The sequence below is a fragment of the Camelus dromedarius genome, chromosome 5 (genome assembly GCF_036321535.1).
Source record: "Camelus dromedarius isolate mCamDro1 chromosome 5, mCamDro1.pat, whole genome shotgun sequence".
In the NCBI taxonomy this organism is placed as follows: domain Eukaryota; kingdom Metazoa; phylum Chordata; class Mammalia; order Artiodactyla; family Camelidae; genus Camelus; species Camelus dromedarius.
The window spans coordinates 83,159,556-83,175,046 of record NC_087440.1 but is presented as its reverse complement, the minus strand read 5'-3'; the positions used below and the strand labels follow the sequence as shown (position 1 = coordinate 83,175,046).

General features: G+C 49.1%; 1 protein-coding gene across 3 annotated transcripts in view; it reads left to right on the top strand.

The window, feature by feature from the left end:
• FBLN5 (fibulin 5) overlaps positions 1-14,438 on the top strand; it is a 70,293-nt gene extending 55,855 nt beyond the window's left edge. For all 3 annotated transcript variants that reach the window (XM_031454209.2, XM_031454210.2, XM_010988136.3), the window contains 4 exons: positions 1,126-1,248; positions 2,274-2,400; positions 5,289-5,484; positions 13,476-14,438. In XM_031454209.2, coding sequence (XP_031310069.1) covers positions 1,126-1,248; positions 2,274-2,400; positions 5,289-5,484; positions 13,476-13,637 — 608 coding nt within the window. In that variant the 3' untranslated portion in view covers positions 13,638-14,438. The remainder of the gene's footprint in view (positions 1-1,125; positions 1,249-2,273; positions 2,401-5,288; positions 5,485-13,475) is intronic.
• Positions 14,439-15,491: the final 1,053 nt, after the last annotated feature.

Here is a 15,491-nt window from a genome sequence, read left to right as displayed (position 1 = left end):
GAGGCAGATCTGACTCACTGAGCATGCTTTAACTTTTCTAATCCGCATCCCAGTTCTGCTAGCTCCTAACCCGTCGCCTGAAAGCCCTTAGGAGAGAAGGGACGGAATTTTTTTTTCTCAGATGTGAGAGACACATAACACAGGCACGTAAGACCCGGAATTATCAGACGGTAGAGAAGCAGCCTCGTTTGTGCTGACACGCTCTCTGGGTGATTCCAGAGAGCATTCCGAGAATGTGTCACATGGGAAAACCATGGAAAGCAAGTTTTCGGGAAACAACAAATGAAAGAAAAACATGTTTTCTTTGGCATGCTCATCGAATGAGGCTCAAATGGGGGCTCTGTTGCCAAACGCTGTGTGTGATGAAAGGTTGGCGGTTCTGGAACGCCTGCTTCTGCATCTACAGCCACAGCCTACTTGTTCAATGGCGCCCCCTTCAGGTCCCCACCTCTGCAGCTGGCAGGGGCCCAGCTCCAGGACCCTGTGTCCCAGGAACCACCGGAGGCAGGCAGGCCACCCCATGCCACCCCAGAGTTTCCTCTTTCAAGGAGGTTCACAATGAAGTTTTAATATAATTGATACCCCCTGGCCTTTGGGATATATCCCTTTTAGTTGTGATTTTAGGAATAATAGTTTTTCTCAACTTGGGGGAGATTACAGGGAAGTTAGCACTGGGAAAGTTGTCCTTTCAGAAGACCGAGGCCAGTGAATGCTTTTTAGGTCTAGGGGAAGAGCTTGGCCCCCAGAAAACTCCAGCAGGCAAACAAATCTGACTCCCAGAAGTGGAGGGTAGATTCACCTACAGGGCAGAATGAGCCAGTGATGAGTGGATGATGTAGCTGAGCCAGAGGCAAAGGGTGTTGAAGGCTTGATGGAGACAGATTTCAGCTCCATGGAGGAGAGAATTTTTCTAACAATTAGAGCTGTCCAAATGCCAATGGGCTTCCTCAGTAGACAGTGAGCTCCCTGTCACCAGAAGTGGTCAAGAAATGAATTGGCAACTTCTTGACAGTAAAGCTATCACATGTGTCAGGAGAGCCTGGACTCTGTAATAGATGAGCCCCTAAGTGCCCATCCCCAGGTCATCTGTGACTATAAACAGCAGGTGTAACTTGTCACTCCCAGATATGGACGAGTGCAGCTTCTCCGAGTTCCTCTGCCAACATGAGTGTGTGAACCAGCCCGGCACGTACTTCTGCTCCTGCCCAGCTGGCTACATCCTGCTGGATGACAACCGAAGCTGCCAGGGTAAGGCTGCTCAGAGAAGCCTGGCTGGGGGAGGTGTGTGGTGGGGCTGTCTCAGGGGGGCACCTGAATGTCTTCACCTGGGGAAGGAGGCAGCGTGGAGGGCGTGAGCGGGTACTGGTGACTCCCATGCCTGGGCTGCTGCCTTTCTGCCCTGCAATCCATCCTCTGGCCTCAGAAAGGACAAGGCTACTCTCCTTCTGGAATGAACTCTGCAGATAGAGGTGGCCGGTCCTGTCTCCCCAGGCAGATCTCTGCGGCCACTCTGGGGACTGCTCCAGTACCAACCTGGACTTCTTATGGCCTGACCCTGGTCCGTGAGCATCTTCTCACGGCTCCTGGAGGGCAGCCTGGGATGCTTTTCTCTAGTGACTTCCCAGAGAGTGAGTGCTGGGGACACCACATACCTCTGACTGCTGTGTGCCTCAGAGGGTCGGGAGCCCTGGCTGGAAAGAGTGGGTCTTCTCCAGATTGGCCGCTGGAGATGATTTCCAGCCCATGCTGCACCCACTGGGGCAACTGAAGGAGGCAGGTAGCTGAGTAACAGACCCATTTTCAGTTCTTTGAAACTGCCTCACCCCAACACCAAGCAAGAATTCTCCCCAGCAGTGCCGGGCAGTCGAAATATAATGTGAGCTAAAATTTGAGCCATATATATAATTTTAAATTTTCTAATGGTCACATTAAAATAGTAAAAAGAAACAGGTAAAATTAAGACTATGTTTTATTTAATTCAATGTATCCCAAATGTTGCCATTCCAATATGTACTCAATATAAAAATTATTGATGAGATAATTTTACATTCTCTGGTACTGAGTTGTTAAAATCTAGTATGTATTTTCCACTGACAGCACATCTCAATTCAGACTAGCCACGTTTCAAGTGCTCAGTGGCCACGTGTGCTAGCGGCTGCTATGTTGGATAGAGTAGCTCTCTAGACAGATCCGGGCAGCCCCCACCCCCACCCTGTCCCATCTACCTTGGAAGTGCTGCCTGGCTTCAGCCTCTTGTCTGCCATGCATTTCAGACATTAACGAGTGTGAGCACAGAAACCACACGTGCATCCTGCAGCAGACTTGCTACAACTTGCAAGGGGGCTTCAAATGCATTGACCCCATCCGCTGCGAGGAGCCTTATCTGCGCATCAGCGATAAGTAAGTCATGGCGTCTTCCTGGGAACATGGGTGAGGGAACTGGCTCTGGTTGCCCCAGTGAGGTGTGAAGAGGACAGAACCTGCTGCCAGTAATCAGAGACCTGATGGACTGCCTACTACACATGTGCGCACATACACACACACACTCACTTGTGCACATGCACATACGTCTTCTGACCTCTTCCAGTCACAGTTTACTGCCCTGAGCAGCACCCAGCCTCTCGCTGGAGGTAGAGGGATGAGTGGGCACATCCATCATGTCCTCTAGGGATGCAGCGTCCAAGAGTTCACGGCTTACCAGTGTGCTTCCTGCTTTGATCAAAAACTGGCAAAAGAGGATGAAGCCAGGGCAGGCGGGTCCTTTAGGAATCCTTTAGAACAGGGCTCTTTGAATTCTGATTCGAGGGTCCTTTGTGGCAAATCAGAGCTTCGGGCTGTTCTCACTGGCTCCCATTCCTGGTTCTCTCTGGGTTTCTCCAGGCTGCCCTTGGCTGTGGCGGGCACCTGAGCTGGTTCAGCTCACAGCACTGAGATGATGTGACCAGTGAGGTCCTTGTTGTGCGGCTGAAAACCCTGGGAGACCTCCTGCCTCCAGGCTCCATTCCAGTCTTACTCCAGCTGCCCCCTTAGTCCTGCCAACCTGAACAGGACCTGCTCTCACTGTCACCGATGCCCTGAAATGTCCAGCCTCCAGGTTTCCGTGCACACATTTTCGGCCACATGGAAGGCATTCCTGCCATTGCCACATAGACAGATCTGCCCCCTCTTTCAGACCTTAGCTCTGATGTCACCTCTCCAGCTGTTTGTCATCCTTTTCAACTGGGAACCATTTCTCCTGCCTCCAAACTTCTTTTAGGAAACACTTATTTTTTGCATGACATGTGACATTTTAATGTGGACATTTGGGCACCAGGGACATTTTGGTTTGGCTATTTTGATGTAGTCTTAAAAAACAAAACTTAAAAATTTTTTTAATAAATTCATTTATTAAGTGTTAGTCAAGCTCCTGTTAACGTATCAGACTCGGTGCTAAGGGCTATGGTTTTTGTTCTTATGCTAATGAAAGAGAGATACATTAAACAAATTGTCACACAAATGAATATACAATCATAGATTGTGATAGGTGCTCGGAAGAGGAAGAATGGAAATTTATCAAATGAAAGAGTAGGCTGGACCTGGTCTGCTCTGGGGAGTCCAAAAGCCCTTCTGAGGAAATGACATTTGGGTTGGAATGCGAAGGTGAGTCAATGTTAACAGGGGGTGGAAGAGCAGAGGGAACAGCATGTGCAAAGACTATGAGACAGGAGTGACCTTGATGTCTTCAGGGACTGGAAGAAGCTGCAGCCTAGTGAATGACATTTTCAGTGACCTGAGACGAGGTTAGAGAAATTGACAGAGACCAGACTGTGAGGTTTTAGAGGATAAAGTGGGTGTTTAGTTTTTATTCAAGTTGCAATGGGTGCCACTGTAGAACCTTGAAGCAGGATAGAGATATAATCTGATTTATGTTTGACAAAGGGCACCGTGCCTGCAATGTAATAGAGTGGAAGAACCCTCCACTCCTTCACAGCAGGACATCACAGAGGTCCAGGTGAGACCGGGAGACAGTGCAGTGACAGTGGAGATGGTGAGGAGTGGTTGGATTTGGACTACATTTTAGTTTATTAAAATTTTTGTTTTAGCTGTGAATCAGGTTTATTCACTTAAAAATTTTTTTTAAATTGAAGTATAGTTGACTTACAATGTATTAGTTTCAGGTGTGCAGCAAAGTGATTCAATTATATGTATACATATATACAGATATTCTTTTTCAGACTCTTTTCCATTATAGGTTATTATGAGATATTGAATATAGCTCCCTGTGCTGTACAGTAGGTCCTTGCTGTTTATCTGCTACATATAAAGTGGTGTGTATCTGTTAACCTCAAACTCCTGATGTATCCCTCCCCTCCATCCCTTTCCCCTTTGGTAACCATAGTTTGTTTTCTACTGGGCTACATTTTAGAAGTAGAATGATAGAGTCTGAAGATAGACTGGAAGTTAGGGGAGACTGACAGAAACACAGCAAGGCTTACCTCCAGTCCTGGGCACCAAAACATAGATCAACTATCTTCATCTGGTGTGCACCCTGACTCCTAGAGAGATGGAGGGAGGTTAGGGATAAATCAAGGGGTGTCTCTAACAGGCACTCCTTAGTAATGAGTCAATAATTTTATATTATGATATACACTAGCATTTCAAATTGGCTGCTTTGTATTAGAGAGATTTGTATTGATGATTTATTTCTCCAATTAGAGGGTGAAATATTTAAGATCAGATTCTTACTTATCATTGCAATTAATGTCTTAACATCTTAATGTCATGTCCTAAAGTCATATTTTACTCATAGTGAGTTCTGAGTACTTGTTTAGAGAAAGAAAATGTGAAATTATATTCGACTCAGACTGGGGTAGGTACAATAGAAAAGGTAAAAGGACCACTCAAGACCTGTCAATCTAATGTAATCTCTCACTTTCTAAATTTCTTACTGAGTACGTATGGCTGGGGAAGTGAGGGGCTATGGGGCACATTTTGCCGTGTCCACATGTGACAGATGTAAAATGCATTAGAGAATGTCCCAGTGTTCTGGAATCCAGACATCTAAGGTTTATGCTTAGTAGCAATAATATCTGATTGGCCAGAATAGGCCACTCTGTAGGAAACAGAGAGCTCACCCACAAGCTGGAGAGTTTTTAGATGAGGGCCAGGAGGGGAGAGACTCTACAGTTACAGCATTTGGATGATAAAAATGGGGTGGCCTCCTTTCCAGTGTCTGAAGTGAGGAAGTAGGTACAAGCAGCCTCTGGAAGGGGTGTACCGCGTTCTCACCCAGTTTCCCTTCCCCGCAGCCGCTGTATGTGTCCCGCTGAGAACCCTGGCTGCCGAGACCAGCCTTTCACGATCCTGTACCGGGATATGGACGTGGTGTCGGGACGCTCTGTTCCTGCTGACATCTTCCAAATGCAAGCAACGACCCGCTACCCTGGGGCTTATTACATTTTCCAGATCAAGTCTGGGAATGAGGGCAGAGAGTTCTATATGCGGGTAAGAGGGGGTGGGGCGTGATGGTCTCCGTCTTTCACAGTGCATTCTGTTGTCTAGCCTGGCACATGCTTCTAGAAATGGGCCAGAGTGCAGCTCTGCGGGGCAGGTGTGAAGAGGAGAGGCGCAGGGATGGGAGGCAGGACTCCAGTGTCCTGTTTGCTCTCACTTGCTGTGTGTCCTTGCTAAAGTTGCTGCTCCTCTGTAAGACCCTGGATCCTCAGCTGTGCACTGAGAAATTAGGTCAAGATGCAGTCTTTGATCTCTTTCTTTCTGCAGTTCTGTGGGAGAGGCATTCACATAACCATTGATCTGTCCACTCATTTGACAAGTATTTTACAAGTGCCTACCATGGACTTCTAGAAACTGAATACAGCAGTGAAGAACAGTCCCGAACCCCTGCCCTCATGACACTTACATGGCAGTGAACCTAAAGGCATTCTTCCCAGAAACGGGTTCCACCTACATTGGCCAACACAGGAGTCATGTGGCTCTTTAAACCTAAACTAATTAAAATAAAATAAAATAAAAACTTAGGTTCTTCCATTGCACTAGCCACATTTCAAGTGCTCAGAAGCCACATGTGGCTGTTGAGTTAGCTTAGATATGGAGTGTTTCTATCATCGTGGAAAGTTTTATTAGACAGCACTGACTTATCTATATTAGGAAAAAATATATAGGAAATATAGGAAAAATATACCTGCTTATTAGTAAATTACATACATGCAGTTCTGGACCATTTCTATCGCTGAACTTCGTTTCCTGCAAACTTTGGAGTGATCACATGTTTTTAGAGCCCACTGACTTAGAGCTATGTTTTTTACATTTCAGTGTGAATTTGGGCACTAGTCAAAAAAAGGAATCCCAGAGCTTCCTCTCTAGAGAATTTATTTCAGGAGATGGTGGCTAAGGCGTAGTGTATCAGTTTCCTGTGGCTACTGTAACGAATTGCCATCAACTAGTGGCTTAAGACAACAGAAATTTATTCTGGAAGCCAGAAGTCTGGAATGATTTTCACTGAGCTGAAACCAAGGTGTCAGAGGGCTGTGCTCCCTCTGGAGGCTCTAGGGGAGAATCCATTCCTTGTCTCTCCCAGCTTCTGGTGGCTGTGAGCGTTTCTTGACTTGTGACCACATCGCTCCGATCGCTGCTCCATGTTACCTCTTCCTCTTCTGTGTGTATCAAATCTCCCTCTGCCTCTTATAACGACACTTGTGATTGGACTTAGGGCCCACTCAGATAATCCAGGATAATCTCCCCACGTCATGATCCTTAACTTAATCACATCTGCCAAGATCCTTTTCCATATAAGATAGTGTTTACAGGTTCAGCCTATGAACCTGCATTTCTCACAAATACAGCCTGTGGTCCTCCAGGGTCACTGTGGGGCACTAGACTCAGAAGTTTGTCCACTTTTCTGGGAGACTGCCCTCAGGCCTGTGAAAGAACCATGTATCTGACTGCCCTCTCCCCAGCCGCTGGCAGAATCTTCCAGTCCTTGCCTCTGGGGTTGGGACTGTGAAAACAGACAGGGCTCAGAAGCAGGAATAGAAAAGATTAGGCTGGTATCATGCCTATTTCCTCATAAATATGTTTTCAGCCAGACCCTAACAGGGCAGGATCACATGTGATAACACAGCTGTGGACCCAACATCTGCACACCAGTGTAGCAGGGTCAAGGGCTTTGGAAGGAGATGGAATGAGTGGAGGGTGGAGGAACTTCTGCAAGTTGAAAAGATGGAGCTGCCTCTCTGTCAGTCCTTCCTCCAAACCCGTAAGCCGTGGCCGTCCTGCAGAACCCACTTCTGTGAGCCTCTGTGGGCTGGCTGCCCCTGTGAGCGGAAGCCTCACCCATCAGCAGTCTCTAATCTGGCCTCTCACAGCTGCTTCCAGTCACAGAGCACAAAGATGCCTCTCTTGGGGCTTTAAAATACCATCACACATATCACCTACCTCAGGTTTTTTCCCCAGCAGAACAGAAGATCTGCAGGAAGTGGCCTTGTTTCGGCAAGATTGCACTCCCCAGGTCACCACTTACTAAAATCTCCTAGACCCAAATGTTCCCCCCAGCGGCTGACTTGGAAGAGCTACCCCAAGGTGGTGGGGGAGGGTGATTGTCTTCTACAGGTGGAGTGGATAGGAGGGAGGGCCCCTTCCCGGGAGATTCCTCTAGTGCCTGGATTGTCACTGCAACTAGGGGACCCCTGAAACTCACAACACTTCGAGCTTTTTGTGTTTTGCACTCTGTCTGAAAACACTGAGAAGGGCTGTGATTCTTCAGTATTTATTCAGATGACGTCAGGACACTGAGGGGATGAGGGGATGCCTTGGGAATGGCTGAACGAAACCACAGATGGGGAGGTGGTTCCTGGCTTGATAGGTCCCGAGGGCTGCCCCTGGGAAGAGAACACAGGCTGGGTGTAGGGGCCCTGTGAAACCACCAGACAGGGGGGCCAGGAAGACAGAAACCTGCTGGAGGAGGCAGAGCGCTCCTACTCCGAGCTGTCTGAAGCTGCAGCGCCCACCCCAAGAGGCCATACACAGTCATTCTGACGTGTACGTGGGAGCCAGGCTGACCTACCTCAATTGCGCTCTGCAACTTACCAACCATTTGACCTCGGGCACATTACCTAACCTCCCTGAGCCTCAGTTTCCTCATCTGTAAAGAGGGGATAATGATAGTAATTAAGATTGGATGAGATCATCTACTTAGTGCAGTGCTTGGAGCACAGAATGGCTGTTTTGATCAAACAGGCAGGATTTGGCCAGGATGAAACATTCAATAACTTTCTTTTTCTCATCCTGCTGTCTTGAACCCGCACACACCTGGGTGACATCTCAGGTGCATCCCATCAGATTCACAGGTACTTTCAGTTATTATTGAATTGTCTCCTCCCATGTCACAAGTCCGTGCTGGTTTATATGGAAACTTCAACCTCTCTGTTTCTCTCTCAGTGTAGAGTTTCTCCCTGCCTCAGCTCGGAGCTGCGGCGGAGGGTGGAAGAATGCTTGGCCTCGGTACTGCCCCCCACCACTGACAGTGCTGCCCTGGCTCCTCCTGCTGGGTTTTGGGGGTACGGATGGTGGAAGGGGACTGGTTAGGGGGTCCGGGGTCACACCCCATTGTAAGCAGGCCTTAGTGCTCTCTCTGGGGCAGAGACCCACGTGCTCTCGTTTTCATGGGATGCTTTGTGGGTTCTTTGGAGATTTCCCTGAGGACTTTGCCCTGACCATTCCGGAGTGGGCGATAGGGTCTCTAGTTGGCTACTTGCCACCCCTAAACTCTGTCGCAGAAAGTCTGTGTGTGTGGGGTGTTGCCTCACCCTGGCAGGCAGACCTTACCCAGGGCCTTGAGCACACTGACAGCCAGCTCCCCAGCAGCTCCCTCTACTCACCTTGGTGCAGGCATCTCTGGGGCTCTCTCCTCTAGACTTCTCCAGGGGGAGTCCAGTGCCGCTGTCTGCATCCTTAAAGTCAGGGGAACCACATTGCTTGATGTGGGGGCTGGTAAGTTTGTTTAATATATTTATATAGGCTGGAGATGGTGACAGAGTGAGAGCAAATAGACCTGGCTTTGGACAATGGCTGTGGAAGTTCTGTGTCACAGCAAGAGGAACTACACAGACAGCTCCGGCAGCAAACCCCATACAGTGCTGGGCGTGTGCCGAGTGTTTTCCGTATATCCCTCCTTTCATCTTCACAACAATCCTATGCTCTAGGGCCTGCTTGACTGCTCCGATTTTGTAGACGAGAGCACTGAGGCACAGAGAGGCTGAGGAGCTTGCCCAACTCCTCACAGCTGGGAAGCACCAGAGCAGGGTTTGAACCCAGGCAGTCGGCCACAGATATCTGTGTATACTCTTGAATTTCTCTTTAGGATGTAGGGTATTTTCACCTACTCTTCTAGCTTTGGGGTCTCAGCAGAAATTGAGATAGCAAGAAAATTCTACCTGAACATCTACTCATAATAGAACGTGTTTAATCAGCGTTAGTTATGATTGTATGGATAGTGTCGTTTCTGCTGCTACTGCTGTTAGGAGGTTGTAAACTGCTGGGCGCTGGAGAAGTTGGAGATGCCCAAGGAACTGGAGCATCATGTGGGTGGTGGGGCTTGATAGCCGCTCAGGCTCTCCCACCCTGCAATTCACTGTTTATTACAAGCACTTGGGAAGAGCTTCATTCCACATAGTGGGCAAGCCACACACACACACCCGCGTACGTATACACGGGTGCACATCCACATCCACCAAGTGCACATTCACTCACCCGTATGCACAGGCACAGGCACAGACATGTGGGCATACACTCATGTGCACACAAACGCACAGGTACATATGTATGCATGTACCCCCTTGACAAGCCCCACTGATAATCTGTCTCACACTGAGCCCTGGATGGAAGCCTGGTGACTGGTTTTGGCCAGGTGACTTAGGGACACAATTAGGGCCGGAAGAAGGAGCACTGTCACGGGGCTCAGACTGTGCCAAAGTGCGTTCACCCCGTGACACACAGGGATCAGGTGGTGGGGCCAAGGGAAGCTGATTTGCTATGACCTGCCTGCCTGCCCTGTGTCGGACAAAACCATCCCACAGACTGACTCAAAACAAACTGGAGCATGTGTGGGAGCCGAGCCAAGAAGACATACATCAGCTGAGCTGTGTGCAGCCTACTCCTCTGCGGGCACGTCTGCAGGCCTTCAGTCACTGGTTCCCTCTTCTGCTGACGTTAATTCAGCACCACTACACGTGCGGCTCTGAGCCAGGCCCTGAGAGTTTAGGAACAAACAGGATGTAGCCTCTGCCCCTGAGGATCCCCCACTACGGAGGGGCGGTGGGGTGGGGACAAACAACCAGGCAAACATTGACAATGCAAAGTAGTGATTCTCAAGTAGCCCAAGTGTCAGGCAACGGAGGTGCTGAGACCTTATCACTGAGCTTAGGGGCTAGAAGCTTGATTTTTGGAGTCAGACATTCCTAGTACTGTCAACTAAAAAATGCACAACCTGAATGCTGAGAGTTATGATTTTATTTGATGGGCTTTTTGAGGACCTGAACCCAGGAGGCAGCCTCTCAGATCACTCTAAGAAACTGTTCCAAAGTGGCAGGGGAGGAGCCAGGATATACAGGAGTTTTGCCACAAAGACCAGGTAGATGGAACATCAGATTATAGTTAACTAAAGAAAACCAAATACCTCAAATTAGGAAATTGAGGACTTTTCTATGTAGGGGAAGGTGCAAAGGTCTGGGCTTATTAAAACCATTCCTTTGATGTGCACCTTAGCTATTCAGGGCCAGAATCCTGCTCTCTCCCATCCTGAGTTCCCTTAAGCGGCACCATTGGAGGTGACAGCAGAGGCCGGGCTGCCTGCTTGTCTGCATCCTGAGTTTCCTGACACGGCTGGCAATATTTTTCATTCACAGTGCCATGTGCCAGTTTCATGACCTTCTGTAGTGTACTCAGCCTCCTTAACTTGTAGGATTATGAGGATTAAATGGGAGATGTATGTAGGGTCATAGCCAAATGCCAATATCTACCACCACTACTACTACCATCACCACCAACATCATTTTGTACCAATGACCAGCAAGCCCATCAATGGCCAGGGCCTCTTGGGGGCAGGGGGGTTGGCTATTTCATTAACACCTTGGCTCTTCCCTAACAGCCCAGTGAGGACTGGAGATGGCTGTCCTCAGCTCTCTGGGCAGGCACTTGAGTCCTCCATGTGCTCGTGGGCAGGCCTTTCTCAGGCTGCTGCAGATCTGACCCTCGTGGAGATGAGACTGGCTGAACCTCTAAGCTTACTTCCAAACAGGAGAGGTCCTCTCACATTCTGGAGACTTTTTATAGGGACAGGCCAAAGGAACAACTGGGACATTTCCAGCTGTTCCGTCCCCATCCCAGGCTCTGCAGCTCTCCCTCCAGAGGCCTACCCACAGCTCAGGGTCCTCAACCTTTGGCCTTTGTTCATGCAAACAGCAAAAGCTGGTGAGATATTTGTATGTGTAAATGCCCTGGGCATTTCCTTGTTTGGCCATACCCTCTGGAGTCCTGGCCCAGGGCTCTGAGATTTTGCCAAGAGTTGACAAGGAAGTCTGAGCGAGCCTCTGCGTGAGAAGGTACCTATTGCGTGGATGCTGATGGGAATGGAGGGAGCCGGTGCCAGGAGGAAATTACGTGGCTGTCGGGCTGCTGATAGCCCAGAGGACAGGGTAGGTCCCAGTACCTGGACAGCACCTATCTGCCTGCCCTACCCTTGTCATGCCTGTGGCAGCTCTTGGGGGAGCCCTCCCTTCGTGGAGACAGATAAGACGCTGGTATAGCTTTAAACGAGCCATGCCTCTTGGTCTTGCAGAGCTTGTTGCTTTCAGTTTCTGCTTTCAATGTTGGCCTCAGCAGCTTGTAGGAAGCAATCGTCCAGCATGTCCTGTTCCCTTATGCTATTTCCTTTCCAGGGACCCATTATCTGGCCATTGCACTGAGCATCTCTTCTTTAGGGACGTGCTAGGGAGAAGTAAAACTCACAGCAGTTTTTTCTGATAGTTGCTGTGCAGTGAAAAAATCCTGGGGCTTGAAGTCAGACAGAAGCACTGGAATGCAGTATCTTGTCTCTGTCCCTGACTGGTCTAGTGACCCTAAGCAATGGCTTAACTTCATTGAGCCTCAGTTCACTTGTTTATAAAATGGGGATGTAATGAGACATACCTCCAGAATGGCAACTAGGGTCCCCAGGCTGGGTCCTGTGCTTTTAGATGAGAGCTTCTCAATTGTTAATGTGCCCATAAATCACCTGGGGATTGTGTTAAGCTACAGATTCTGGCTCAGTAGGTCTTAGTGGGGGGGGGGGGGCGCTGAGATCCTACATTTCTCACAAGCTCCCTGGTGAGGCTGATGCTGTTGGTCCAGGGACCACATATTGAGTAGTCAGGCCTTTCAGAGTTTTTACAGGGACTAAAAAAGCACATAGATATAAAAGTGGCCAGAAGAGCACCTCCCACATGGTGGAAGTTCAGCTGAAGTCAGTCCTCTCTCCTTACCTCCTTGAAAGTTTTAGAAAAAGATTCAGTGGAAGAAAAAAGCTCACATGAAGTTATTAAGACCACAGTGATAGGGTCACAGAGCAGTGAAGCTGGAGGTGAGGACAAGCATCCAGCCTGGGGTTCCAGCAGGGGCTGCACTCGGACCTACCTGGAGGCTGGTAAAAAAGTCCCATTCCCCAGGCATCATCTAAAAGTCCACTGAAGCAGAAAACCCTGCACTGGGCCCCTGGAATTGTTAGTTTAAAAAAAGTGTCCTAGATGCTTTAGAGTTGTTCACTTGGGAACTACTGATCTGGTACAAACGTTTACTTTAGAGAGGAGGCCCAGGAAAGCGAAGTGACAGCCCTGAGTCATGTGGTTAGTTCCATCAGTTATTCGTCCTCTCATACAGGGCACATTCACCAAACACTTACTGCATGCCAGGCACCATGCTGGGTCCTGGGGGGTCCAGGGGTGGCCTCGGTCCTCTCTGTTACACGCTCATTGTCTAGTGTGGACCTAGACATCAGACGTGGACCGAGTAAACAGAGTGGACAGTGACACGTGGTAATGAGTTTTTTCCTTCCCAGGCAAGGTAGAGCGTGCCTGGCAGAGGGTCACAGGGACCTGAGTTAGATTGGGGAAAGCAGAGGAGCGCCTCTGAGGAGGGGATATTTCAGGTGAGACCTGAAGGGGCAGCAGGAACAAGCCAGGTGGAGCATGAGTGTGGCTTTCCCACTGGTGGATGCCAGTTTGCTGAGCAGGCAAGGGGGAGCGCCCCAATTGGGGCTGCCGAGGCCGACTGTGGCCAGACCACCTGGCCTTCTGCTTTGGTGACTGTCTGAGAGGCCCCGTCTCCCGATGGACAGCTTTCCCCACCCTCCCTGCCATCATTCAACAGCTTCTGAGGTCAAACTCACCCTGGCTCCGTAAGTGGGGCAGACCTTCTCTAACTAGTATCTCCGGTTCCGTCCACAGCAAACGGGCCCCATCAGTGCCACCCTGGTGATGACACGCCCCATCAAAGGGCCCCGGGAAATACAGCTGGACTTGGAAATGATCACTGTCAACACGGTCATCAACTTCAGAGGCAGCTCTGTGATCCGACTGCGGATATACGTGTCTCAGTACCCGTTCTGAGCCCTGGGCTGGAGCCTCTGACACTGCCTCTCTACAGCACCAAGGGACAGGGGAAGAGAAGAAACCAGAGGGAGAACGAGAGCGAGACAGACGTTACGCCTTTCCTGCTGAACGTCTCCTGAGGAGTCAGCCCCGAGTCCCGAGCACGCCTGTATCATTGTAGACCCGTCACCCTGAAGGACATGCTTCTCCCGGTTCCTACGGCGCAGCTATCGCAACGCATTATCATCGGCACCCTGACCTGAGATCGATGGTGATTTTTCAAGGCCTTCGGTTTATCTCCATATTTTTCAAAGAAAATAGATTAGGATTGCTGGGGTCTGGGTCCACGTCCAAAGACTGTGAACAGCTTCCTCTCACCTCCTCCATGCCTTCTTTCTATCTCTCGCTGATCGCTTCTTTGCCAAGGCCCAGAGAGCTCATGGGGATGCTGGGTGTAGCTAGTTGGCTTCTTGCATGTACAGAGAAGGCTAAGGAATGAAACCACAGCAGGATCTAAGGGTTTTCTAAGTCTATTTCAAAGCCATGTCTGGTATTTTCAGCCATAAAAGAAGTTTTAGTTGTCCTTAAATTTGTATAACTGTTTAATCCTTTCTTGTTCATTTTGAGTATTTTTTTTAATCAGTGGTAGAATAATTCCTTCAAAAGGCACATGTTATATTCTGTCTTCCCAAACCCAGTCTCCTGTCCATTTTAGCCCAACATTTTCTTTGAGGACCCCTTAATCATGCTTTCTTTAGAATTTTCACCCAACTGGGTTGGAAGGCAGAGGTCTCCAAACTGATTAAATATTTGAAGAGATCTTGTGTTTGGTTCATTTTGACATGGTAGATGATTCAGCATTTGGGATTGGTTCTAGTTCTCTTTACTTTGTTCTATCCTGGCTTCAAAAGCTCTCTGGAGAGCGAGATCATCATTGAAAACTCAGGCACGGGACAGGGAGTGGTGGCGGCGGGCATGTGGGTGGGTGGGGACACAGAGAGATGGCAGGGGAGAAGGGAGGGGGAGCATCTCCCCTGAATCCTAATCCATCAGAACACAATGAGCTATCCCTCTGTTATGTGGATTATTTCCATATACTTTTCCAGAATAGGAATGTATTCAAGTTACTTTAAATCAATAGCCCTTAACCCTGACTGCATAGTAGGATGACTAGTGGAGCTTTCAAGGAAAAGAACTTGATTTTCTGGGCCTCCCCACCAGAGATTCTGACTGGTCTTTGGTAGGGCCCAGGCATGGGGGGTTTGAAAAACCGTACTGAATAGCCAGAGTGAGGTCACACTGTATAAAGAGAAAGAGACAAATGTGGCCCAAGCCCTGGCCACCACACCCTCAGAATCTCTTCAGTTACTTGCAAGGTTCATTGTCCTTTTCCTGATCCGGGGCCTGGTTTCCCTTCAATCTTGGAAGCCCAGGCGGTGACAAAGAGAGTCAACAGTGCAAATCACAGGTGAGAGAACAGGCAGGGTGGCTGCCTCTGGGTCCCATCCCAGGAATTGACCGGAGGCTTCAGAATGTACACTTGTCTGAGGCTGAGTCCATGGGACAAGCTGCAGATGCTCCCATTCAACCACAGGGCACATAATTATTAGACCTGCTCCGCCCGTGCCTGGAGCTGTGCCCTGGATTCTTAGGGTTAATGGCAAGTTCCCCAGTGGAGGAAACAGCGTGTTCAGCTCCACCACTCAGGAAGCATCTCTCACACCCACGCTGCACACCTAACTTTGCTGTTGGCTGTGCTTTTTCTCTCTGAAACAAAGCACTTCCAAACCACTTCCCATTGTGCCCCTTCGGTCAGGTTCAAGGGATGTTGACAATAACTATTGTCGGCAACAAATCAACAACAGAACGCCC